Here is a 25,951-nt window from a genome sequence, read left to right as displayed (position 1 = left end):
AACATTTAATTTACTATAACTGATGTTAATTATGTATATTAACGAATTGCTAATGTACAGTATATTTACTGTGTGTGTGCACACACCTTGTTCATTAAACTGTTATCTGATTAATATGACTGTTATGATTGATTATCTGATTAATATGACTGTTATGATTGATTATCTGATTAATATGACTGTTATCTGATTAATATGACTGTTATGATTGATTATCTGATTAATATGACTGTTATGATTGATTATCTGATTAATATGACTGTTATAATTGATTATCTGATTAATAGGACTGTTATGATTGATTATCTGCTTAATAGGACTGTTATCTGATTAGTATGACTGTTATCTGATTAATATGACTGTTATCTGATTAATAGGACTGTTATGATTGATTATCTGATTAATAGGACTGTTATGATTGATTATCTGATTAATATGACTGTTATCTGATTAATAGGACTGTTATCTGATTAATAGGAATGTTATGATTGATTATCTGATTAATATGACTGTTATGATTGATTATCTGATTAATATGACTGTTATCTGATTAATATGACTGTTATGATTGATTATCTGATTAATAGGACTGTTATGATTGATTATCTGATTAATAGGACTGTTATGATTGATTATCTGATTAATAGGACTGTTATCTGATTAGTATGACTGTTATCTGATTAATATGACTGTTATCTGATTAATATGACTGTTATGATTGATTTTCTGATTAATATGACTGTTATGATTGATTATCTGATTAATAGGACTGTTATGATTGATTATCTGATTAATAGGACTGTTATGATTGATTATCTGATTAATAGGACTGTTATCTGATTAATAGGACTGTTATCTGATTAATAGGACTGTTATGATTGATTATCTGATTAATATGACTGTTATCTGATTAATATGACTGTTATGATTGATTATCTGATTAATATGACTGTTATCTGATTAATAGGACTGTTATAATTGATTTGAAGATAATATGGTTCATGTTCATTACTATTTTTCCTGTAATAAAATATATGAAATTATGTTGTGTATCTTAATCCCAACCAAAAGTGAGTTATTCTGATGATCATATGTGGCGTCAGCATTTTACATTGGAGTCGGATTATCTTCTACAGGACATTTGTCAAATATGCTGCTTTTGTAGAAAGTCTCCTTGCCTCTTCAAGCTTGGCACAGTGACCTTGAAGTACTTTATATAATGATGAAGAATGTCCACAAGGTCAAAATGAGTGATATGACTTCTGATTCGTGATGCTTCTCTGTCTAGTGAACTCATGCAGTCTATGCACATCCAGCATGGTAGAAGCTCTGTTCTGCAAGTTTGTTTGAATGTCCAATATTAACAGAGGGAGATTTTTTAGTCATTTTACCCACCTCATTAGAGTTTAATTCTTGGGAGGTAATGTCACAGGGATCAACATTAATAATTGCCGAGTGGAAACCCAGTTCAGGCAAGTGAGACTCAATACTCACTTGTCCCATTACAAGTGATTATTTCAGCAGGAAATGTGATTAATATGTTTCCCCTGCCCAGAAGGAGGACATATTGTTTTAGTGTGAATTTGTCTTGCGCTTATCATGCAAAGTTTGTCCAGACCATAATTATAGATATTCTGATCACCCAATGTCTGTCTGTAAACTTTTCACATTTTATTTGCTCCAGAACCACTGGGTCAATTCCAATCAAACTTGGTACATGTTATCCATTGGTGAAGGGGGTTCAAGTTTTTTCAAATGAAGGACCATGACCCCCTTCAAAGTGGAGATAATCATGAAAATGTATTTTAAAAAATAGGATAAGGTCATTTAAAATTTTTCTCAAGAACTACTTGGCTAGGAAAGTTTAATTTACATGAAAGCTTCCTGACATGGTGCAGATTCAAGTTTGTTAAATTAAGGCCCCTGGGGGTAGGTTGGGTCCACAATAGGGGATCAGTTTTACATGCAAATATACATACATGTATGTAGGGAAAATCTTCTCAAGAACCAGGGGTATGGTGAGGTCCACAATTGGGGATCAAAGTTTGACATGAGAATATATAGGGAAAATCTTTCTCAAAATCTACTGGGTCAGAAAAGTGGAAATTTACATGAAAGCTTCATGACACAGAGTAAATTCAAGTTTTCAAATCATGGTCCCTGGGGGTAGAGTTGGGCCACATAAGGGAATCAAGTTTTACGTGCTGACATATATAGGAAAAATATTTTTAAAATCTTGAAAAAGTTGAAATTTACATGAAAGCTTCTCGACATGTAGTAGATTCCAGTGTATTCAAATCATGGTCCCTGGGGATAGTGTGGGGCCAGTATTGGGGATCAAGGTTTTACATGCTGATGTAATGGAAAAATCTTTAAAAATGTTTGTTGAACTATTTAAGTTAGGGCGTTCATATTTTGTATATACATTCTTTACTACAAGACCTTTCGTGTGATGCAGTGTTGTGTGATCTTTTGACCTATTTTTAACAAAAATCTGACCTATTCAATATGTCCTGAACTATTTGAGGTATATCTTGTAAATATATTTCTTATGGCCTTAACTTTCATTTCATATTGTGATCTTGATCTGGGAGTTTGACCTATACTTTTAAGAAAACATATCCAGAACTATTTTAGGTATGGCTTTCATATTTTGTATGTGCATGTAGATTTTTTTTTATGGCAAGATTTTTTGACACAATGGTGTTTGACCTTTTCAAAAATCTGACATTTCAGTATATCCTGAACTATTTAAGGTAGGGATTTTGTTAGCTGCAGAACTGCAACTCTCTGAGAAAATATTGGGATATTTGGACACAAATATAGTAGGAAAATATGTAAGGATTTTTTTAATATTAAATTTATGAGAAAAAAATACAATGATATCAGGCCTCAACCGTGTGCAGCTTTTTGTACCTGTAAATCGGGTTTTTATAAGGGGTGGATCTATAGCTCTCTGATCTGTCCCAATATTTTCTCAGAGAGCTACAGTTCTGCAGCTAGGATTTTGTATATAGATTCTTTATGAAAAGATATTGGTATGTGATCTTGACTTGGAAGTTTGACCTATTTTTATCTTGCCTATTCAATATCTCCTGAACTATTGTAGAGCTATTTCTTATGGCAAGGTCTTTCATTTCATACTGTGACCTTGGTCTTATCCAGAACAGCAAGGTCATGTTAGTGTCATTTTCAGTTATGATGTAATCCTTTGGGGCCACAATATGGGGTTAAAATTTTCATGAGAAGAAAGTTCAAACATTCAAGATAAAATATTTCCAGGAGATGTTTCACTTCGAAGTAAAATAAAATTGAAGTTTCAAAAAGCTATACATTACCCAACCTCTACAAAATCGAAGAGATTTCGGGGAATATTTACGATTTGCCTACATTTTATACGTCCGTCGAAGACGGGACGTATTATGGTATGGCTCTGGACCTTGTGGGCAGGATACAGACCGCACCGAAAGCTTCAGGATTTTACAACTTGGTACATTTGATCACCATGAGAGGAAGATGCCTATTGTTTTAGAAGGTCAAGGTCGTAGTATCACTTAATAGGAAACCCTTGTGGACAGGATAGAAACCCAACCATAAGCTCCAAGATATTACAACTTGGTATATTTGATCACCATGATGAGAGGAAGATGCCTATTGTTTTTCAAGGTTATAGTCAAGGTCGCAGGAAAACCTTGTAGACAGGATACAGACCGAACATGTAAGCTCCAGGATATTGAAACTTGGTACATTTCATCACCAAGAGGAAAGAAAGATGCCTATTATTTTTCAAGGTAACAGTATTACTTGGTAGGAAAACCTTTTAGGCAGTATAAAAACCGAACTGTTTGGGCTAGGACCGTCAAACTTTGTACACATACACTTTATGCCAAGTGGAGGACGCCTATTGTTTCTTAAGGTCAAAGATCTAGATCGTAGTAGCAAGATGCAGACCGATACGTTGGGGCAAGGACCATTAATCTTGGTACACATACATCTTATGCCAAGTGAAAATATTACATAGAGTACATGATTTGTATTGGGTTTTTTTTCAATGCAAAGAAAGTATGTCGCACCCTGATGATTGCTGATACTACTTGAAGCCAAGTTCTACAAATCATGGTGTAAGAAAAAACGCCGTATATTAGCTTTTGACGGACGTATCATGTACCGTTGGTGGTACTCTTATTTGTTAGCAGTATATTTGTTAATCATCAAATCATTTTAATACTTGTTATGTTCGATTCCAATTTATGATAAGAGTGAAATAAACTTAAATCAACATCAATTTATCGCGCCAATCGATAGGAATAAACAATTTATAGGTGGGACCTTTGCCTATTTTAAGCGGTAGACATGCTGTCATACCGTAGTTACTCATCTCTGTTGTGTGTTTACGTCTCTGAAAGACCTTATTTTGAGCGTTGATATTAATGTATCATTAGCAATAGGCGTGATAGTGAGAGCGCTATCTTCAAGATTTATGTTCCCACTAGATACGGGCCTTGTATGTGTAGAATGACTAAAACTTTAGATCGATCCTGCCAATGTCATGTGTTGTGATCATGATCCAATGTCGTGTCAACAAAGATGAGATCGTTTTTAAGCTCGCGTTGACCCAGACACGGATTGGTTACATAATGTAGAATGCTGCTGAAACTACAAAATTCTTGGGAGGGTCACGTGACGAATATTTGACAGAATTATTTGGAGTCTACAAAAAATTAAGGAGGCGTACTACATCGTCATAATGGCTGACTTCCTTTCAAAACATGAATGAAAAAATAACTATCAGCAACATTTGTATATCCCTTTTGATTACCTTGCTGAGTAGTGAGTAGGTACAGTAACAGTAAAACTGTAGATCTACCGCAAGTTTCGAGTCCAGCAGGGGTTTTTTATTTTTCGGATTACTTTCTACTAAAACTGCATTTTTTATCTAGATGAAATGAAATTGAAAGTTTTCAATTTCAAAAATAGTGTTGCACATATCCTCCACTTTTCTTCCATATCAAATTTCTCTGATGTAGTATACCTCCTTAAACAGATAGTATTTCAGTCTTGATATGGAATGAAACATTCATCTTTATCGACTGATTTACAAGATATTAATATAAAATGTCCATTGATAAGATTATTATTTCCTGGAGCAGTAGAAGGCATATCAAAGTACAACATTCTATCATTGGATATAATCACAATAGATGTTCCACTCACATTTTACAGTGAAATGCAGATTAAAACAAACCCTGTTTTGATGGTAAAATTAATACAGTACATTTAGGTCTCTGTTGTTTAGATCAAGGGACTCCTGTTTCCCCGGGATAGAGGCTCTGACTCCAGGGCGGGACCAGACTTGGCATACAATTTCTTGGCTACAGATCTATATAGCTCTCTGGGAAAATATTGTGACAGATGATTTTGTTTGTTGAGAGTTTAGAAGAAGAGATCTGTTGCTTTTCTCCACTTTCCCACCTCTTTATTCCCACCCTTCCAAACCTAAAGAGTAAGCATAACTTTGGTAATGATACATTTTAGCTCCTTCGCCAAATGCTTGGCAATCTCGGGTCTTGCGGATATGACCATAAAAACAGATGTCGCGAAAGACTTTACACGCTCACTGCTACGACCCTGAGTTGTGGTACTTCAGCTGGGCTATGAGTTGGGGGGGGGGGGGGGGGGAGGGAGGTCTCAAAGGAACGTAAACAAAAGAGAAAAAGAAGGAAATAGATATCATTACAATTTGTAAAGATATCAAGGCAAAAACACTGCACGTAAATTGTGTAACATATATGTATGCCATCATTGTAGACATGAAATTGCGTCCTCAAATATTATATTGGTTTAATCTCTACACCTATTTTCAGTCATTCTAACACAAGCGACCCCCACACTACCATTTTCGTGTCGCTATAAGTTTTTGAGCCCGATATATGTCCAGGCCAAGTCTCGACGGGACGTAAAACAAACATCGGCGGAGCAGAAAAAGCATCTCGGAAATTTAGTGGTTAAGGCGCTCGTTTCCCAACCGAGAGATAACGGGTTTTTGATGCAGCGCCCCGTCATATACATACATACGATGTTTATTATTCTTTGCCCCGGCATTACAGGTAAATATCACGGGTTTTTCGATATGTCCTGAAAAGTGAAGGTAGATGTTAACATGAAAAAGACCCTTCACCGCTACAGTCTCTGGACGCCGTGCATAGGTCACAATCTGTGTCACTTCACATAAAACTTGTGACGTCTCTATAGGAGGGGAAATCCTCGAATGGGGCGTAAAACAACATGCAAATAAACACTGGACATAAAGGTCGTTTTGTTAGCCCAAGGTCAGTTTTACATGTAGGTGATAGAAAGAAACTAACGATTCTTTATCTTACATGTACGTAATTAATTCATATTCGTGTTAATTTCCCGAAAGCCCCACTCGCACATTTAATTTGTACTTGCTACTTTTTCGTTTCATCCTAAATCATGATATATCTAGTGGTAAAATACATTGTGAGGAACTGTACCGGACAGTATATAGGGACCTTGCTGTCTCCTCAATGTGTGTTCATTATCGTGCGTCGATTTGGGAAAATTCATAAGTGTTGAATTTCAGAAGGTTAAAAGTCTGCGAATTTTGACAATGACTCGTATACATCAGATAAGCGTATCTTTAATATCAATCGTAACGATTCAGACGACTCGGGAATGTTTATCTGTTCTCGGGTGAAAGCGGGGGTATATTACAGATAACAACTATTTTGTGCCAATACTGTTCTCAGTTTTCAACCTGTCGTCACTATCATGGCACGGAGTATCGTCCTACTGCTGCTTGTATTCTGTGTGACTATTCTCCTGAGTATAAAGCCAGTAACTACCGAATTTTCCTATATCGATCATGTCTTTAACCCTGTTGGTGTCCTTCAAAGGAACCGTCAGGTCCGAAAGGAGCTTGCTCCGCTCCTTCATTCGTCGGAGTTCTGGGATTGGACACAAAAACTGAACAGCAGACATTCGATGCTACGGGCGGCAGTACTCTCATCAAATAACAGTGGTCCTGTCAATGGAACCGGAAGTACTCCAGCACCTGCAGGAGGAAACGCTATCTCAGATTTATTCGGCGCTCTCTTTGGTAATGGAAATACTTCTTCATCGAACAATGGTAGTGACCTATCTGCTCAATTAGGTCAACTCTTTGAAAGCCTTTCTCAACTCCTTCGACCAGTAACGCCAGGTCCACGACAACCTATCAATGATTCTAATGTCAGCCATCCACCCTCAAATGGAGGGTTACCACACGTCATTCCGACTGTGAACAGTTCACCACCCCAACGTAGCCCCACTCCTGCTGAAGCAATCTTCGATCAAATAAGAGGCTCTATCTCGATGTCTAACGCATCTGATGCATGTAAAAAAGATGCTATAACGGTTGCTTATGGTCTTCAAACTCAACAGCCATGGGCTCTGAAAAGTGAGTATTAGGTGACCTGATGGGTCTTTTCAATAGTTTACGTTGTTATTAATTAACGTCAAGAATGACTATCTTATTTAAGAAATAGATGCAAGAATAGTTTTTAGCTCACCTGAGCCGAAGGCTCAAGTGAGCTTTTCTGATCACATTTTGTCCGGCGTCCGTCTGTCTGTCTGTCCGTCTGTCTGTAAACTTTTCACATTTTCATCTTCTTCTCATGAACCACCGGGCCAATTTCAACCAAACTCGCCAAAAAGCACCCTTAGGTGTAGGGGATTCAAGTTTGTTCAATTGAAGGGCCATGTCCCTTTCTAAGGGGAGATAATCACAAAAATGCAAAAATAGGGTGGGGTCATTTAAAAATCTTCTTCTCAAGAACCACTGGGCCAGAAGAGCTGAAATTTACCTGAAAGCTTCCTGACATATTGCAGATTCAAGTTTGTTCAAATCATGGCCCCCGGTGGTAGGATGGGGCCCCAAGGGGGGATCAAAGTTTTACATACAAATATATAGGGGAAAACTTTTAAAATCTTCTTCTCAAGAACCACTAAGCCAGAAAAGCTGAGATTTACATGAAAGCTTCCTGACATAATACAGATTCAAGTTTGTTCAAATCATGGGCCCCTGGGGTGGGATGGGGCCACAATAGGGGATCAAAGTTTTACATACAAATATATAGGGAAAATCTTTAAAATCTTCTTCTCAAGAACCACTGAGCCAGAAAAGATGATTTTTACATGAAAACTTTCTGACATAGTGCAGATTCAAGTTTGTTCAAATCATGCTCCCCGGGGGTAGGATGGGGCCACAAGGGGGATCAAAGTTTTACATACAAATATATAGGGAAAATCTTTTTCTCAATAACTACTGAGTCCGAAAAGCTGATATTTACAAGAAAACTTTCTGACATAGTGCAGATTCAACTTTGTTCAAATCATGGCCCCTGGGGGGTAGGATGGGGCCACAAGTGGGGGGGGGGTCAAAGTTTTACATACAAATATAGGAAAAAGCTTTAAAAATCTTCTTCTCAAGAACCATTGGGCCAAAGAAGTTGACATTTACATGAAAGCTTTCTGACATAGTGTAGATTCAAGTTTGCAAAGAGTACGTATTTTGGGCCATAATAGGGACCAAGGTTTTACATGCAAATATATATGGAAAGTCTTCAGATATGGGCCAAGGTGACTCAGGTGAGCGATGTGGCCCATGGGCCTCTTGTTTTAAATAGTTGTGTATCTCATAAACACCAAATGCTTCCAACGAGCTCCAATCCATTGATCATTCCTCATCATTTCCCAGATAAAGCAGAAATTTATTACATACATGAAAAGTGATCTATCTCATAATGATAAATCGAGAGTAGGGCAAACACGGACCCCTGGACATACCAGCTGCGGGAGCAGGTGCCCGGGAGGAGTAGGCATTCTCTGTTGACCGCAAACGCCCTCCGTGAGTCCTATATCTAGATAAGGTAAACGGAGTTGACCGTGGTCAAAATCAATGTGTCAAGAACGGTCTAACAATAGGTATGAAACGCGTCAGACAGCATTTGACCCAATGACAGGTTGTATTAATAAATCAAATCGTTATAACGACCATTGATTTTGCGAAATGCTGACTTTAAACGAGACTGTTGAAACCCCTGTGACATCAACTTATTTGGCAGTAGCCTGCCTCGATTTAAAAACCGATTACACATGTATATTGATATTTTAAACTGTTTTAGGACACCTGAGTAACTCTGTAGTAAGATAGTTTTACTGCGATTGTCCGTCTATTGGTGAATTCATATATAACCTTTCAAATATTACGAAGCAAATGTTTATCAAAGTGGGTATATACGTACGGTACGTGTGCCATATTTACAAGGAAAATACTATGTACAATGTACAAATTGTGAATTTAGATGTCCCCAAGGGCTCAGGCTCGGTTCTAAATTTAAAATTTGAATTAAATTGACCTTTTGTTATTGGGATATATAGAATCGACATATGAATGAAAAGGAATAAAACGTCTTCGATGTATCTAAGAATAGCTGAAGGTCACAACAAGACTTTTCTTCTCATGTACAACTTTTTGAATGCTGTTTGGTATCTGTTTCCTTTCCAGTGTTTGATGCTTCAGCAAAAATTCCTACGGATTTGTTGAATCTCGATCTCCTCTGGTTAGGATCTTACGATGAATGTTACAGCGAACACACCGTGGCTGAATTATTTCTCCATCCTAGTATCTACATTCCGCCTGTGAAGCCTCGACACTGCCAAGTTTTCATCAACCTGCCGCTACCAGCTTCCACTGCTGGGGTAACTAAACATTCTTTACTTCACATAGTTACTTCCTGATGCTTAAAAAAAACCCAGAGTATCCCTAGTGTACAAGTGGCTACCGCTAGTGTACAGGTGGTTACCGCTAATGTACAGGTGGCTACCGCTAGTGTACAGGTGGCTATCGCTAGTGTACAGGTGGCTACCGCTAGTGTACAGGTGGTTACCGCTAATGTCCAGGTGTCTCTCGCTAATGTACAGGTGGCTCTCGCTAGTGTACAGGTGGCTACCGCTAGTGTCCAGGTGGTTACCGCTAGTGTACAGGTGGTTACCGCTAGTGTACAGGTGGTTACCGCTAGTGTCCAGGTGGCTACCGCTAGTGTCCAGGTGGCTACCGCTAGTGTACAGGTGGTTACCGCTAGTGTACAGGTGGCTACCTACCCATTTAGATTTAGTACTACCTACTTCAATTCACAATATTTTCTTTTCTTTCCAAATTCATCCCTTTTTCTGAAATCTGCATCCTCTATTGTCAGATATGGTGTTGGTGAGAATATCTACCAGGACTAAATATGTGTACTCGTAATAGTCATCTTTTTAAAAAGAGTTTATAAGGAAATCCAACCTACTCATTCAAATCACTGGAGATTAAAACGAAATTGGAATAAAGCATAGAAATATTATATCATTTCAGATTCTACAAACAGTTGGAGGGGGTGCAATACGAGTGGGTACTTGTTTACCCAAAGCCTGCAGTGCCGAGGACACGACGCTACTCACTAACCTCCGTAAGACCTCTTGATTATTAGAATAAAGAGTATACACCATTTGACTGTTGTACAGTAAACGAAGTAAGAAAGAAAGAAAGACAGATGATAGATAGATGCATACATACATACACAAGCACACATACATTAATTGACACTGTCATTTGTTCCTTGTTTTAATATTTTACATCCAACAGAATTACTTCATTACATGTATGCCGGGGAGAAGCGTCACAGATCATGCCCTCATGTTACATTACTATTTATTTCTATAACCCCCCGCAAAAAAAGTTCTGGGGAGTATATTGGAATCACCTTGTCCGTCTGTTCGTCCAGAGACATAATTTGTCCAGAGTATATCGAGCACCGATGAACAGATTGGATTATAACTTTATGTTTATCTTTTATGAATAATGAAGTAGTGCACCTTCTATTTTGTATTGAAAATTTTTAACATTCAAGGAATTTATGGATATTTTCCCTTTTTTAAAAGGTGATGGTGATGGTTTTATGTTGCCATTGTCCAGAGTATATCGTAAAAATCATTTATTTATCAATGACCACAGATGCCCACAAAGAAGTATTTATTATTCCAGTTAGGACAGTTCTTGTTATTTTCGCATTCTACTTTCATCTTTGTCGGAATTGCCAGCCGTCAAAATAGACTATATATTAATTTATTATCTGCCCGTCATTAGTCGAGACGTATTATGTTATGGCGCTGTCCGTGCGTCTATCAGGCTGGCTGGCTGGCCGTCTGTCCGTCCGAGGTAATGTTTTCCGAACTTCTTTCCGTAACAAATGCATGTACCACTTTGAAATTTGGTCACAATTTCTCCCTCAACAATTGTAAGAGTGAGTTTGCATTTCAGCTGGATTGGTCCATCCTTGACCTGCTTTAGGGCTATAAGTAGGTCAAACAGTTTTCCGGAATTTTTAAAGTTACATATACAGATATTGCCCTGAAATTTACACATAAGCTTTATTTCAGAGAAATACAAGTTCAGTTTGCATTTCAGCTGAATTGGTCCGTCCGTCCGTCCGTGACCTACATTAGGACTAAAAGTAGGTCAAACAGTTTTCCGGGCTTTTTTCGTTACGAATATAGATATTGCGCTGAAATATAGTCACAGGCTTCCTCTTGGATGAATACAAGACAGTTTAGTTTATATTTCAGCGGGATTGGTCCATCCTTTGCCTACTTTTGGGCTAAAAATAGGTCAAACCGTTTTCCGGGCCTTTTTCGTTACGGATACAGATACTTACTTACTTATCCTCTTCGTCCCCGGTGGGACATAAGGCTTCAACAAGTTGTCAACGGATACTGATATTGCCCTGATATTTAGTCAAAGGCTTCCTCTAGGAGGAAGACAAGTGCAGTTACCATTTCAGCTAGATTAGCGCATTATGGCCTACAATACTTTAGGGTAGAAGTGAGTCAAACAGTTTTCCAGAATTTTTTTTTTTTTTTTTTTTGGTATGGTCACAGGTATTGCTCTGAAATTGAGTCACAACCTCCCTCTCAGAGAAATACATAATCAGTTCACACTTCAATCATTTCAACGTAATTGGTGCTCCATGACCTACTTTAGGGCTAAAAGTAAATAAAATGGTTTCCTGGACTTTTTTCATCATAGATACTCGTAGATATTGCACCGACATTTTGTCACAACCTTGCTCTTAGAGAAATACATAACCAGTTCACATATCAGATGGATTTGTGCACCATGACCCACTTTAAGGCTATTATATTCAAATTATGTGTTGTATCAATTCAGGGTGTACAATATGCTTCCAGGTTGAATTTCACTGTCCGACGGGCGTATATTATACCGTTTGCGGTACTCTTGTTAAGATTCACACGCGCCTTGCTCACAACTGCAAGACTTTCATGAGGAAATGGCTATCATTACAATTTGTAAAGATATCAAAGGCAAAAACATTGGAAATGTAAATACTTAATTCTGATTAATGCCCCCCCCCCCCCTTACTAGTGACCTTTACTTTTCGAAAACTCTAACCCTTGCTATATCTTTTGAACCAAGGGGGTAGGACACTGATATTTTATATATAGATGACTCATGATCAGGCTTGCCTCTTGATACCAAGACTTTGACCTATTGACCTTGGACTGATCTACTTTTCAGAACTTTAACCTTGGCTTTATGTTTTGAAAATAAAGAGATAAGGCTTTAATATTTTCACATAAAGATTCCTCATAATCAGGCCTTCCATTGGTACCAAGACCTTTGACCTTGGACTTTGACTTACTTTTCAAGAGCTTGAATATTGGCTGTATCTTTTAAACCAAAAAATATAGGGTTAGTAGAGACTCGCTTCCCTACGAGCTATTCTGTCGTCTGACGACTCTTGTTTAGAATCTTTACCGACGAAGTTGAAGAGAGCTTTGATACGGCACGGTATGTAACAATGAGACTATGTAACAAAATAAAATGTTGTTACAAAGCGTCGCCATTCAAGCTACGCTTTGTAACAAATTGTTACATACCGCCTCGTTGTTACATATACGGTACCATATCAGAGCTTATCCTATAACCCAGGTGTCGGCGTCACGGTTACAACTTTGACTTGGTCTAATTTCCTAACTATATTATATTGTCCTATATGAAGGAAATTCCCATTGAAGCTACTTCTGGTCCATAAGATGTGAATGCTGACAACATTACGATGGTTGGAGAAATCGAAGTTTTTTTTAGATTCAGTTCAATTCCTTAATAAGTTGCGATAGACCCTAGCTAGACCAAACCTGCAAAGTTACAGCTAGCTTCAGATGCTGAATTTTGTCCATATGATTCAGATGCTGAGCAGTTAGCAGTGTTTGGAAAAGGTTTAAAGTTGTTGATTTGGTCATATTCGAAAGGAACTTGAACCCAATATGACTGAAATTCTACGGAAGTTACACCAACGCTCCTTGCGTTGGATGCCGAGTTTGACCTTTATGTTCTTGATGATTGACTAAAATGGGATTTTGGAGTAGGTCAAAATTCCTTTGGCATATTCATATTCCCAAGTGACCTCAGATCATACTTTGAAAATCCAACTGCATATCAACTACAGTTATATATCTAGGTATGTAAAACCAACAAGCCTCTTTCGGATGCTGAATATGACCTAGTTTTCTTAATGTGAGCCATTTTACCCGCTGTTTATTCCTGATTATTTATCAGTACAATATTGTACATGTATAAGTCAATATAATGGCAATGAATATAGTTAGATTATACCAATAATCCATTCTTAGTAATTAAAAAAAACTCCAGCACAATTACAAAATGTGTGACTGTATGATAAAATAAATATATGAATATTTTATTTCATGTTTATTTCATGTTGTCCCACTTTATGATACACTTTTACATGCATAGTTATAAGGATAATTTGTGGGGTGCGATGACATTTTAGATATACAGCCGGATGGACTCATTAATAAATTTCTGCTGGTAAATAAACTCTACAGTCTACACCACCAGTCTAACATCCTTCTGTATGAAAAAAAGAATGATTGTATTGAATTGAATTCATTTGTTGAAGGCTAGGAATGATTTTAAATGGTTACATTTTGAATTACAGTTTTGGGTTCTATTCCGCTGGGAAATTTCTCCTTAAAAGCCTCTTACTCAAGCTGCCCACTGACCCCCGAGGAAGTACCGTACGAAACTAAGGACATCGCCATGATGTAAGAATGATAATAAAAGCAATGGGCATAAAATGGCTGTTACCTGTGATTAAAAAAAATGAAATTCCCTACTAATAGTAATTTGATAAGTTTTTATTGATTTTATCTCTGTAGAATTTGAGAGATTATTTCACTCTCGATTTCAGAACCTGCATTATATTTCTGTTTCCAATGCTGCTTACAGTTTCTTTTAACCCACTCCGCATCTATATTTTTATTTTTGCTTTTGTAGCGCCTTCTTGTCAGTTTTGGGTCTTATAATTGTGGTTGGTACAGCGTATGAAATAATTGCAATTGAAATTCCAAAGTTCCTAAGAAATCGAGACGAAACACACGACGAAGCAATTCCAACAACCGTAGATGAAAAAGCACCAAATAACGGTAGCGCTTATAAGCTCAGAGAGAAAAACGAGGCACCGCCTGCATACTCCGAGAAAGTAGTGGACATCGAAACAACCAAGACAAAAGACATGGAGCAGAAAGGCAATAAGAATACAGAGGAGAAGAAAAGTATGAATTGGATATAATTTCTTAAGTCATAAACAAATTCGAGGGGTAGGGTGGGGATGAGAAGAAATTGAATTAGTTTAATTATACTCATATCAACTTCAAGCATCAGGTTTTAATGCAAGCGTCTTTAGTTGCACGAGTGCCTTTCGTCCGACAATACCGTTTGCATCAAAATATAACGACACACTCATGTACATGTACATCGTCTATCTATGATTTGAAATTTCATTACAGATGTTATCGTGAGAATCTTGTTAGCCTTTTCTGTGTATACTAACGGTAAGAAGATTCTAAGTACGTCCCAGCCTAAAGGATCACTTACCGCTATCAACGGCATCCGATTCTTCAGCATGTCTTGGGTCATACTGGGTCATAGTGTCAGCTTTGTTCTTGGATTCTCTTGTAAGTATCTTCATGAAACGTCACTTTAAAGGGAAAGGCAACCCTAACCACATATTTGCTTTTATGAATAAAGTATTACTTACTGATATCGTAATTTACAGTCTTTAACAACAAAAATCCTTGCTTAACAATTAAATCAATATTAATATATCATGTATTTTAAATTACCCGCCGCTAAGAGAGTGGCCATTGAAGTTTAATTTATGACGTCACACCGTCTATTCCGGTTTATTTCATCAGCATTTCATAATCTTTCTCACTGACTGTTGGTCCACTCTGTTCACTTACGCTTTCAAAGTTCCACTAAATGCACCTCCTACACAAGAGAGCTCTAATCTCGAAAATGGCGTATTAACGCCATCAGTTGTATAACAATGAAATCAACGTGACATATGATATATATATAATAACGTTTTTCTATTAGACAAAGTGTGAAATTAGTAGATCCATTTTACTTCAGATTTTTAACATAGTTCCACACTCATGTGACGTCATAAGATTTTACAAAGTCAATGATTTAATAAAAATTATGCAGGACAGGAACATAAATTTTGTCGGAGTCCTTTTCATTAGTTATTGTAAAAAAAAAAAAACATCTTGTTAACCATAACATATTTCAAAAATCTAAGTTATCAATTGTGTTTCAAAATATGGAATCCAAGGGCAATAACTCTGTTTTCATTAAATTATTTATCAACCCCGTTATGCGATAGATTTCCTCTATTTCTCACAAACATTTTGTATATTCTTTAAAGAAGCAGTTTCATGAAATTGGTATGAATAATATTATATGGTTAAAATGACCGGATACGGAAAAGGACGTGCGCGTGATCCGATTGACGGTGATGTATAAAGCGCGAACTTCGAGGGCTTGAACGTACTAAGGCTACTTGTGAACTTTCAAGTTTTGAGTGTAGTTGGCTATGACGTCATACACTGAGTGATTCGCTTACACTCGACATACATACTAGTAAATTATATCTGATTGTTTTATATTAGTTTGTTTCCTCTGCCCAACTCATCGTGTTGATTTCAACCAACATACAATAAATTCTATAAGGTCATTATACATGAAAGGTGAAGATAACGAACAGTGATCAATCTCATACAATGCATGTATTTTTGTTAAGTAATATTCAACATAGATTTACGTTCATTATACACATCTGTACTGAAATGAGAGGTAACCCGTTCATTTGAATAAAAATATCTCTATAACATTTGAAAATGTGAACACGGAGGTCGTGTGAAATCTGGATACTCTGGAAAAATTTATTAGGTATTTTATCTCTGGTGTGTCCAGGGGTCCGTGTTTGCCCAACTATCTATTTTGTATTGCTTATAGGAGTTATGAGATTGATCACTGTTCGTTATCTTCACCTTGCATCTATAGGTGCTAATTATTAGATGTGTTAAGTTGGCGTTCCATGTGTAACTTCTTATCATGAGTCAAATATATTTGTTTATTGCTTCAATTTTTAGCCTCCTATCGGCGAAACCGGAGGGAGCTTTAGGTTTGCACTGTGTTCGTCTCTCTGACAGTCTGGCAAATTAGTTTTTCGGTTATTGTTGGGTTTTTTTTCATCATGCTTGCTGATAATCATTAAAGGTAGTGCCAAACACCTGTTAAATCAGCTGTGACAGCTGTATCCTAATTCTTTTAAAATTCTGTAATTTGATATATGAATTTTCATAATACTAATTTTAGTAATATTCAAAAATGCTGTGAACAAACAGTGAAACTAAAATAATCTATGGCATTTATTTGGCATATTCAGAAAAATATGGGAGACATCCAGTATATTGGGGGTCTAAATCTTGAATGCATTTATTTCATCTTTTTAAGTAGGCTTTTGTCTTAAAGCTTGATAAAAGTCAAGGTCAGGTCTTAAGGTTAAATATGATGACGAATGTATCAATTCTTTCTTAATAAAAACTTCTAAAAAGTCCGAAATGTCTGAAATCCTAGGTTGAATGGGGGGTTTTTTTTTTTAAACTATATCAATTTCTTGACCATATTTTTATCATGTTAAATTTTTACTAAATTTGAATCATACTTTTCCTTTTTAGAGATCTTGTTATGTAGTGATTTTACGTTTAAGATTTGCTATTGACGTGTCTTATATGTTATAATGTACATCGTGGTGTACGCAAATATATCAATCACGATATATTTTGTTGAGATTTAGTAACAAATAGGTCGGCTTTATGAAACGTATTATAATTTTTGGTAAATTATCTGTAGATAATTTTTACATAGGACACATTCCTATCGCGAATGTATTATTTCACACTATTGTAACTGGGGTCTGATACCCTATATGTGGACAACAAATGACAGGATAGATTTCTTTTTCACCGTACACAGTAAGAGGTTTTGTTCCTATTAGAACAAAATGTTAAAAGTTTTTAAAAAATGAATTTGAGGGGAAAAAAATTATGTATCTATTTGGTATTACCTCATTATTTGGTACATTGCTTTACCATGGCAAGTTATAGATCAAGTTTGAATTTTGTTCCGGTCCATAAATCTTCTTTTTTTTTTTTTTTTTGCCCTTGGACTTAAAAAATTAACTCGAATACTCAGTTTTCCGCACATTATTGTCATGCTTGCAGATATTTATTTGAAATTTGTTCCGTTTCATTGATTTTTTGCTGTGGTATGGCCATTGGATATAGAAAATATTGATTGATTGATTGTATATTGTTTAAAGCCCCTCTCGAGAATATTCCACTCTTATGGAGACGTTACCATTGCCGGTGAAGGGCTTTAGGCCTATGCTCAGCGCTTACGGCCTTTGCGCATGGAGGGATCTTTATCGTGCCACATCTGATGTGACACGGGACCTCAGTTTTTGCGGTCGCATCCGAAGGACTGCCCCATTTAGCCAACTCTTACGACAAGCAAGGTGGTATTGAGGACCTATTCTAACCCGGATCCTCACAGGAAGGAAATACGGAATTTGAATCTTTCATATATGGCTTTCTTTCTATGGTCCGTGGTATTATGGTAGTGCATAAACTGTTGACGTATGATTATTCAACAGAATAATACGCAGACGACTTGCCTTGGGGCTGATAGGAATATGTACTGCCATAATGCAATACTTACAGAATGTTTTTTATTTCTAAAGTAATTCTAATTACATGGATTGCCTTGTAGCTAACTCGATAAAATACAGCATGGACTTCTTAACAAGAACGTCGGCTCAGGCGATAGCTAATGCCCTTGTGTCTGTCGATACATTTTTTGTCTTGAGGTGAGTTAATTTCTTTTATGTGATTCCGGTAGAATATATTTTATATTTTCGTTGGGTTAAAAATTTAATGGCTTAAGAAAAGAAAAAAAGCTTATATACATTAAAAGGTCTTGAATTCGTGGGAAAATGTTTATATTCTTTAAGATTGTTTACTTTTTCTCATGTTCATAAAACATTGACATTAGTCCATATCAGAAAAATAATGAAAATATAACCCAACAAGAATGGCGATTTTATAGCATTAAAAAGTGAAGATAATGAACAGTGATAAATCTCACCACTCCCATAAAGAATACAAAATTAAGAATAGGGCAAATACGAACCCCTGAACACTCCAGAGGTGGGACTAGATGCCTAAGAAGAGTAAGCATCCACTTTTGACCGGGCACACCCGCCGTGATCCCTCTTATCCCTATCAGGTAAACGGAGCAATCCTTAGTCAAAATCAGCATGCAAAAAACCGACCTAACAATTGGTATGAAATATGTCAGACAGTATTCAACCCATTTACAGGTTATATTTGCAAATTATATCATTATAACGACCATATAATTTGCAAAATGCTGATTTCAAACGAGACTGTTGAAACTCCTATAACATCATATTATTTGTCAGTAGCTTGTCTCGATTTCAAAATTGATCATAAGCAGAACCTGCTCTCGCGTATCGAATCGTTTGACCATATGCCATATGCAGATGATAATGGAATATTGCTGCATAAATATTTGAAGTTGACGATGGAGAAGCTGAATTCATCCCGTTTGTCATAAAGTTGAGCTGTTGGTTTGCCGTGATATCAAGTATACTGACGTGTATATGTACAAGATCGTTCTTACTTGACTCTCGGCCCTTCCATTTATTGTCTAATTACGTGCAATGTTTTACATGACGATATTCCTCGAGGAGACTCGTGTTCATTGTACTTATGATATTCTAAGAAGAACTTACATTATTTTGAAATTATAAAGAAACGTGTTTTATACATCTATATATTTTTTTGTCATTAATTGCTTTTTACAGTGGACTTTTGACATCGTATCTCCTACTGAAACAGATGAAGAAAACCAAAGGAAGTGTAAACTGGTTCCTGTTCTACTTCCACCGATACTGGAGGTAAATTAAGGGGATGCGGATGAAATACATGAGATTATTAACTGCAACGCTTAACATCGGCATTACGCTTCATGAAAAGTATGTTGGCGTGGAGCTTTGCATTTTTACCTTCGTATAGTTTAAAAATGAAGCTTATTTCTTATATTCACATTCTATTTTCATTTCTGTCGGGATTCGTTAGAATAGACATATTATATTTAGCTGTATTCATACGCGCATTGTTTACAAGTGCAACACATTCATGAGGAAATGGGTGTCACTATAATTTGTATAGAGATACTTTGTAAATGTAAATATTTCTCTACAAGATTGATTAGATGAGTGTTGTGACAGCATACCGGTATTAAGATTTATAAATCTAAATTTGTATGACGTCCTCTGTCTGTTGATGGTTAGAATATATCTCATCTTCGTTATTTAGATTGACCCCAATCTATATGATTATGATTGGATTGTATGTGACTTTGTTCAATCACGTGATATTCGGACCGGGACGTCCGCCAAAAGACACCGCATGTGAAAAGAACTGGTGGATGAACCTTCTATATATCAACAATTTTGTCGATGATTCAAAGGATTTGGTAATATATACATTCATTTGTGTGTTGTTGCTTTTTTAATAATCCCATAATTTAGAATGACAGTGATTTTCCAATGTATCAAGAATATGACGTGTGTTACTTTGGAGTTTCTTGAATGCAAACAATGATTCTTGTGTTGCCTATAACGGACCGTAACGTAAAACACAATGGGCACCCTAATCACAAACTTTCATTTTGTTGATATGGGCCCGCATAAGGCCGTATTTACTATTAGATGATCCATTCTAATAAATAAGTTTTGTTTGTGTGTGTTTTATTACGAGTTTTAAAAATTCTCAGACTAATTTTTAAAAGTTTATTTGTAATATTTTCATTTTTTATTTTGTTGTAAATTATACTTTCATATTTTGTACGTTAAAACTTTTTTTTAGCCCATTTACCTAGGGGAAATCTGATATCAGCAAATATTCAATGAAAATTACCGTTGATGTTGTCTTGCAAACTGCGATCCTGACGAAAAACTAATCTTATAATTACCTATAAAATATCATTTCAGACAGTTCCTTGATTAGGAACAATATATAAGACGATAAATGATTAAAAACAAAAATATCAGCTGGATATTCGGACTGGTGCTTTCACCGAATCTCGGAACAGTCCTTCATAGTTCATGTCTGGAAATCACATTCAGCTTTGGTCGGTTCTAACAATTAATGTGTACTGATGTGACATTGTCGTTCTCTTCAAATAAGTGATTTGACGATTAAATTAACTCTGTATCACTATCAATGCTGCATTACTTACCGTCTAGGTACATGTATGTAACTTCCATAATAAATATTATCGCTAAATTTTCCGTTCAAATGATGACTTCCATGGTCCAATATTTTATCTCCCGAAATTGAAGAGTTCCTTAATAGAATGCAATTATGTACACATGTGAAATATGAAAGCCCTAGCACTAATCGTTCAAAAGCTATGGCCAAGGTTAAAGATTTTCAAAAGTAGATTAAATTCCAAGGTCAAAGTCACAAATTCTACTAACTAGAGAAAGGTATTTCCACAGGGAAAACTGTATCACCATCCATTTAAAAGTTATAACGAAGGTTAAAGTTTTTGCGGACAATCGGGCCATGAAACCAAAAACTAAATGCGCCCGAATTTCCGATTTAGACTGATTCCAAAATTAGTAGACCAAAAGTCCAATGCGCGTGCATGCACGCTCAGACAAAATGACATTCGTTTTGCACATTTACAGATGCTTTATACTATCATCCTAAAAAGGTTTCAATTTAATGCCTTGTGTAGTTTCTGAAAACACTCCAAAACAAAAAGTTGCTAGAGGAAAATAAGAAGAAAGAGCATAAAAACAACTTGTTCCCAAACGGGATATTAAAAACAATAGGCCTATGTTTCCAAACGAAGTTTGGGTAACTAATCTGGCCTCTAAGTTTGATGCTTGCACCAATGTTTCTTGAATTCCATGGAATAGTTTTTGGGGATCGTATAGAAAACGACGCATACTGCAGATACTGGACTTCAGTTTCAGGGAAGAATAAACACGTATAGTGAATTAGACATTTTATTGATATTAATGCCATTCTTTAAAAAAAAATGTTTACACGCACTACTACAATACATTGTAATTGACCTGCACATCTTGTAGCTTAAAAGAAATGTTTATTCGGTATATACGTACATACATACATTTCAAGGATAACCCACGAAAGCTCCAAAACTTATTTCCAATGGGGTCCTTTTATGCACGGATGTTTGTGCTTTGGGGTCATTTATGTGGGAGGAAACTGGAGGAAACCCACGTGTTCGAGCGGGCGACAGCCATACCCTCTCACATACAACCACTGCCGATCACGAACATAATTGCTGTGTAATGATACTCCTGAATTTTCTATTGAAAACTACGTTTTCTTTGTAGTAATTCGATACATGTTTCATTTTTTTAGTGTTTGGCATGGTCATGGTATTTGAACAACGATATGCAGTTCTATATATTGAGTCCCTTGATGATTGTTCCGTTGTTCTTGTAAGCAATATATTGTTAAATTTGAATATCAATTCAATATACGAAAAATTAGTCCAAACGAGTGAGGGCAAATGCATATAGATTTGTCCATTTCCATAAGGTTTACTTTACACACGTATTTTAAAATCCAGATTTATATTGCGAATGGTTTGCTAGATGTTTTAAAATATTTCAATTTTTACAATGATAGTACTCAGCTAATCTAACATTACATTTTTCTATTGTACAATCTTACTAACAGCAAGGAGCTGCTTGGTGTGGTCATCTCGGTTGTTTTTCTGTTGGGGACCATCATTACTTCCGGATTGATTAGCTACACCTACAAGATCCCACCATCCAGTCTTGGTGGCGGAGATGAGAGTACCATGTAGGTGAAACTTAAATACTGTATTTAAAAGTTCTTAATTCGAAATTGTCATCCGTAAAATAATATCATCTTAGCAACGTAAAAGAATCGTCCATCTTTCAGCCCTACCAATTTCATGACTTTATATTACATACGACCATATTGTCGGATGGGACCCTATATTTGTGGTGTGCTGACAGGGTACTTTTTATACAAAACCAAAGGCAAATGTCGAATAAACATCGTAAGTATTATATGTTTTATGTCTCTCATATCTTCAGTTTGCAATAAGAAAGTTTATGCATACAGTATGTATACAAAATCATGTTTACGCGCACATTGATATCATTTCAGTACTTGAATTTGTTGGGATGGGTGATCGCTACAGGTTGCGCATGCGGAATCCTCTACGGTCTTTCTGATGCCTTCAGTGGTGGACACCGTCTGAATGTTGATGAATCCGCGGTTTACAATGCCTTGCACCGAAGTGTCTGGGGAGCAGCAGTATGTTGGGTCATCTTCACATGCTCAACTGGGAATGCAGGTACCATTTTGATTGTTTTCAAACTTCAAGTTCCCTGCAATTTGTTAAAGCTGTATGGTCCGAATTACAATATTTTTTTTCCATCTCGTAAAATCGCTATTAAATCATTGCATGTATGTATTTATGAGACTGTACGACATATCATAAATTATTTCACCTGTTTTAACCCAAATAATTTGATTTTAAATCGATGTTTACAAATAACCGCGTCACTGCCATTTCAAGTGACAGTCACGTGACCAGTTCAAACTTTCAGATCATCGGTGGTCTTATCTGTGTAAAGCTGTTTATTTTGTTATAACAGTGCCATACCTAATCCGAGATTCCTCTGACTCTTACCCCCGCTTTTATATTTGACATGTGCGGGGGAGAGTCAGAGCGGACTCCATATTGAAAAGTGGGAATTCAGCGACACCAGCTGGTGTCGCTGCTTTACCTACCTCTTACAACTTTATTTCGCGGATCTATCTTCCAAGACGTGAGAATTCAGTTAACGGAAGATAAATCTATAAATAGATCATGATTAATACGATGCTATCGCCGTTTAAACGGCCCTAACACCGACAAATGGAGCATCACTTGAATTAGGTCGCCGCCTCGCCATTTGATTTCTTTGCGCATGACGTCAGCACATGTAAACACAAAATTCCATCGTTTAAACGGCGATAGCATCGTATTAATCATGATGTATTTGTAGAATAATCTTCCGATAACTGAATCCTCGCGTCTTGGAAGATGGGTCCTCGAAATAAAGTTGTAAGAGGTAGGTAAAGCAGCGACACCAGCTGGTGTCGCTGAATTCCCACTTTTCAATATGGAGTCCGCTCTGACTCTCCCCCGCAGAAGTCACAAAATAAAAGCGGGGTTAAGAGTCAGAGGAATCTCGGATTATGCCATACCATAAGTTTAATAGAAATAAAAATATCAAATACCTCTTAGTAATTTTTTTGTTTTACGCTCTTTCAGCCCTAAAACTAGACAGTTGCGTATGAGTTAATACATCATGTTGGGATTCCCTTGACGCGCGTGGGTCTATTTATAGACGTCTATTATGGAATGATTTATATATAATGTAGCCACTATATTTACTTTCTAAATAATATTCGCACTGTTTCCTTTTACATGCAGATGTTTTCAAGCATATAATTAAGGGAAAGTTAATAACTTTATAAAGTGATTACATGTAATTTGCTTTAAAGTAATTATGTACAAAAATAATACATGAACATCGGGTCATGCAGCTTTAATTTTGAAAAGTTTCAGACAAGTACATTCGACACAAAACTTGTTTAGAACATTTAGGTTTCTGATGATATCTGAGAGTACCTAATTATTTAGAACATTTAAGATTCTAGCGGTATGTGGATGTACCGAATTGTTTAGAACATTTAGGTTTCTGGTGGTGTGTTAGTGTACATATGTGTAAATAATCTAGTGGTAAGGGCGTTCGCTTCGCAATCTGGAGGCAGGGGTTCGATTTTTCGTCTTGGATATAACTTTAACAACAGACGTCACGTTAGGAGTTCGCTAGTAAAGAACCCTCACTGCTCCAGCCTTCTGTGCCATGCTTAGTTCAACATTTGTGGCACTTCGCCTATACATGTAGCTAGTGCCGTCTCTATAGATGTAGGCGTGGAAAGATTTCGAATGAAACGTGAAGCTACATACAAACTAACAAACAAATGAATGACGTCAAAGTCTGCCTGGTAATATCAGTTGGGCAGTGTCAAAAGAGGGAGAAAATAAAACAGATTTTGTCAGATACCTTTGCAACAAATGAAAGTATGTTTATACTGATACAACATTTGCTTATAACACTAGTAAACTGACAAACGTCAGCTACATTATTGCAGCTAGCCAAATCTTTGCAATGTAGAAATATCAGACGCTTAATTTGAACTCTAAGGTTACATGTAATTATGACTTCAGGGTGTACCATGACCTTCACCCATGGTGATACATGTATTTGGTAGGTTCTGATTTTATTTTGATATATTAAACTTTAAATTGTGACTGATAACAATGGTTGGTAATAGTCTTTTTTAAATTTCGTACATGAATATCAAAATATGATTGCTTTATTGTTTGTGACATTACCAACGAACTTTCCTTAAGTTGTACCATGATGGTATATTCGATCATTCGACATGGGAGAGCATGTTCTGCTCACTTTCTAAATCGTGACAGGCTACTGACAAAGAAGTGGATGTTACAAGAGTTTCAACAGTCGCATTTGAAGTCAGCATTTCGCAAATTCTAAACTTTAAGTTATAATTGAGTTCAACTGCTCACAATTTTGATAACTCGTGTGTGAATCTCATTGATGTATTATTTGTTACATTCCCATAAACTTTTGCAGGTTTTATCAACACAATCCTGTCCTGGTCCGTGTTCGTGCCGCTATCCAGACTGACGTATGCCGCCTATTTAGTTCACATTATCATCATGTGTGTCTATTATTACCTCCACACGGTGCCAGTCTACATGACGGACTATGAATTGGTAAGAGCTAACACATTTCACCTGTAAATCAAAATACATTAGCTATATTCATGTATATGCAAGTACTTAGCTGTTTCGTTTCACATTGTAATTTTATTTTGTAGGTGTACATGTTCTTGGGAAATTTAGTGCTGTCCTATTCCGCAGCCTTTGTGTTGTCGGTCGTGTTAGAGTCGCCCTTCATGGCTTTGGAGAAAATTATTTTTCCGTCAAGAGCCAAGAAATAAATTGATTCTGTTAATGTACATTGATAGACAGCATTTGATGAGCATATTTCAACGGGATATTATCAAGATAATATCGAAATAAAATGCAAAATATTGTCAAACGCACTTATACATTGTATATGCATATGCAGTGACCTTGAAAAATACTTCATTTTAATCGATCCTCGTGTGACTTATCAATATTAATGGTTAAAAGTGGAAAAACTGTATTAATTTCCACTCAATATAGTTTAATCTAACGAATAACCAAAGAAAATGTATGTTGCCACCCTTT

The 25,951-nt window shown here is 36.4% G+C and overlaps 1 protein-coding gene across 1 annotated transcript; it reads left to right on the top strand.

Moving 5' to 3' along the window:
• Positions 1-6,737: 6,737 nt before the first annotated feature.
• Positions 6,738-25,839, top strand: LOC125681322 (O-acyltransferase like protein-like). Its single transcript, XM_048921359.2, has 15 exons — positions 6,738-7,459; positions 9,569-9,762; positions 10,418-10,511; positions 14,082-14,187; positions 14,420-14,697; positions 14,932-15,099; positions 18,263-18,359; positions 19,380-19,472; positions 19,894-20,053; positions 21,979-22,058; positions 22,300-22,425; positions 22,528-22,648; positions 22,759-22,948; positions 25,308-25,450; positions 25,555-25,839. Exons 1-15 carry the CDS (start codon positions 6,793-6,795, stop codon positions 25,675-25,677), a joined length of 2,640 nt encoding a protein of 879 aa, XP_048777316.2. The 5' UTR covers positions 6,738-6,792; the 3' UTR covers positions 25,678-25,839.
• The last annotated feature ends 112 nt before the right edge of the window (positions 25,840-25,951 follow it).

The sequence above is a fragment of the Ostrea edulis genome, chromosome 2, assembly GCF_947568905.1.
Source record: "Ostrea edulis chromosome 2, xbOstEdul1.1, whole genome shotgun sequence".
In the NCBI taxonomy this organism is placed as follows: domain Eukaryota; kingdom Metazoa; phylum Mollusca; class Bivalvia; order Ostreida; family Ostreidae; genus Ostrea; species Ostrea edulis.
The sequence above is the reverse complement of the archived record's forward strand: the minus strand, read 5'-3'. Positions and strand labels throughout refer to the sequence as shown.

What these genes read in the sequence shown, in the direction of transcription:
- LOC125681322 (XM_048921359.2), top strand. Translation starts at nt 6,793, where the DNA reads ATGGCACGGAGTATCGTCCTACTGCTGCTTGTATTCTGTGTGACTATT. An exon ending in TCGATGATTCAAAGGATTTG is followed by an intron (nt 20,054 to 21,978) that starts GTAATATATACA and finishes TCATTTTTTTAG; the next exon opens with TGTTTGGCATGGTCATGGTA. An exon ending in ATGATTGTTCCGTTGTTCTT is followed by an intron (nt 22,059 to 22,299) that starts GTAAGCAATATA and finishes TCTTACTAACAG; the next exon opens with CAAGGAGCTGCTTGGTGTGG.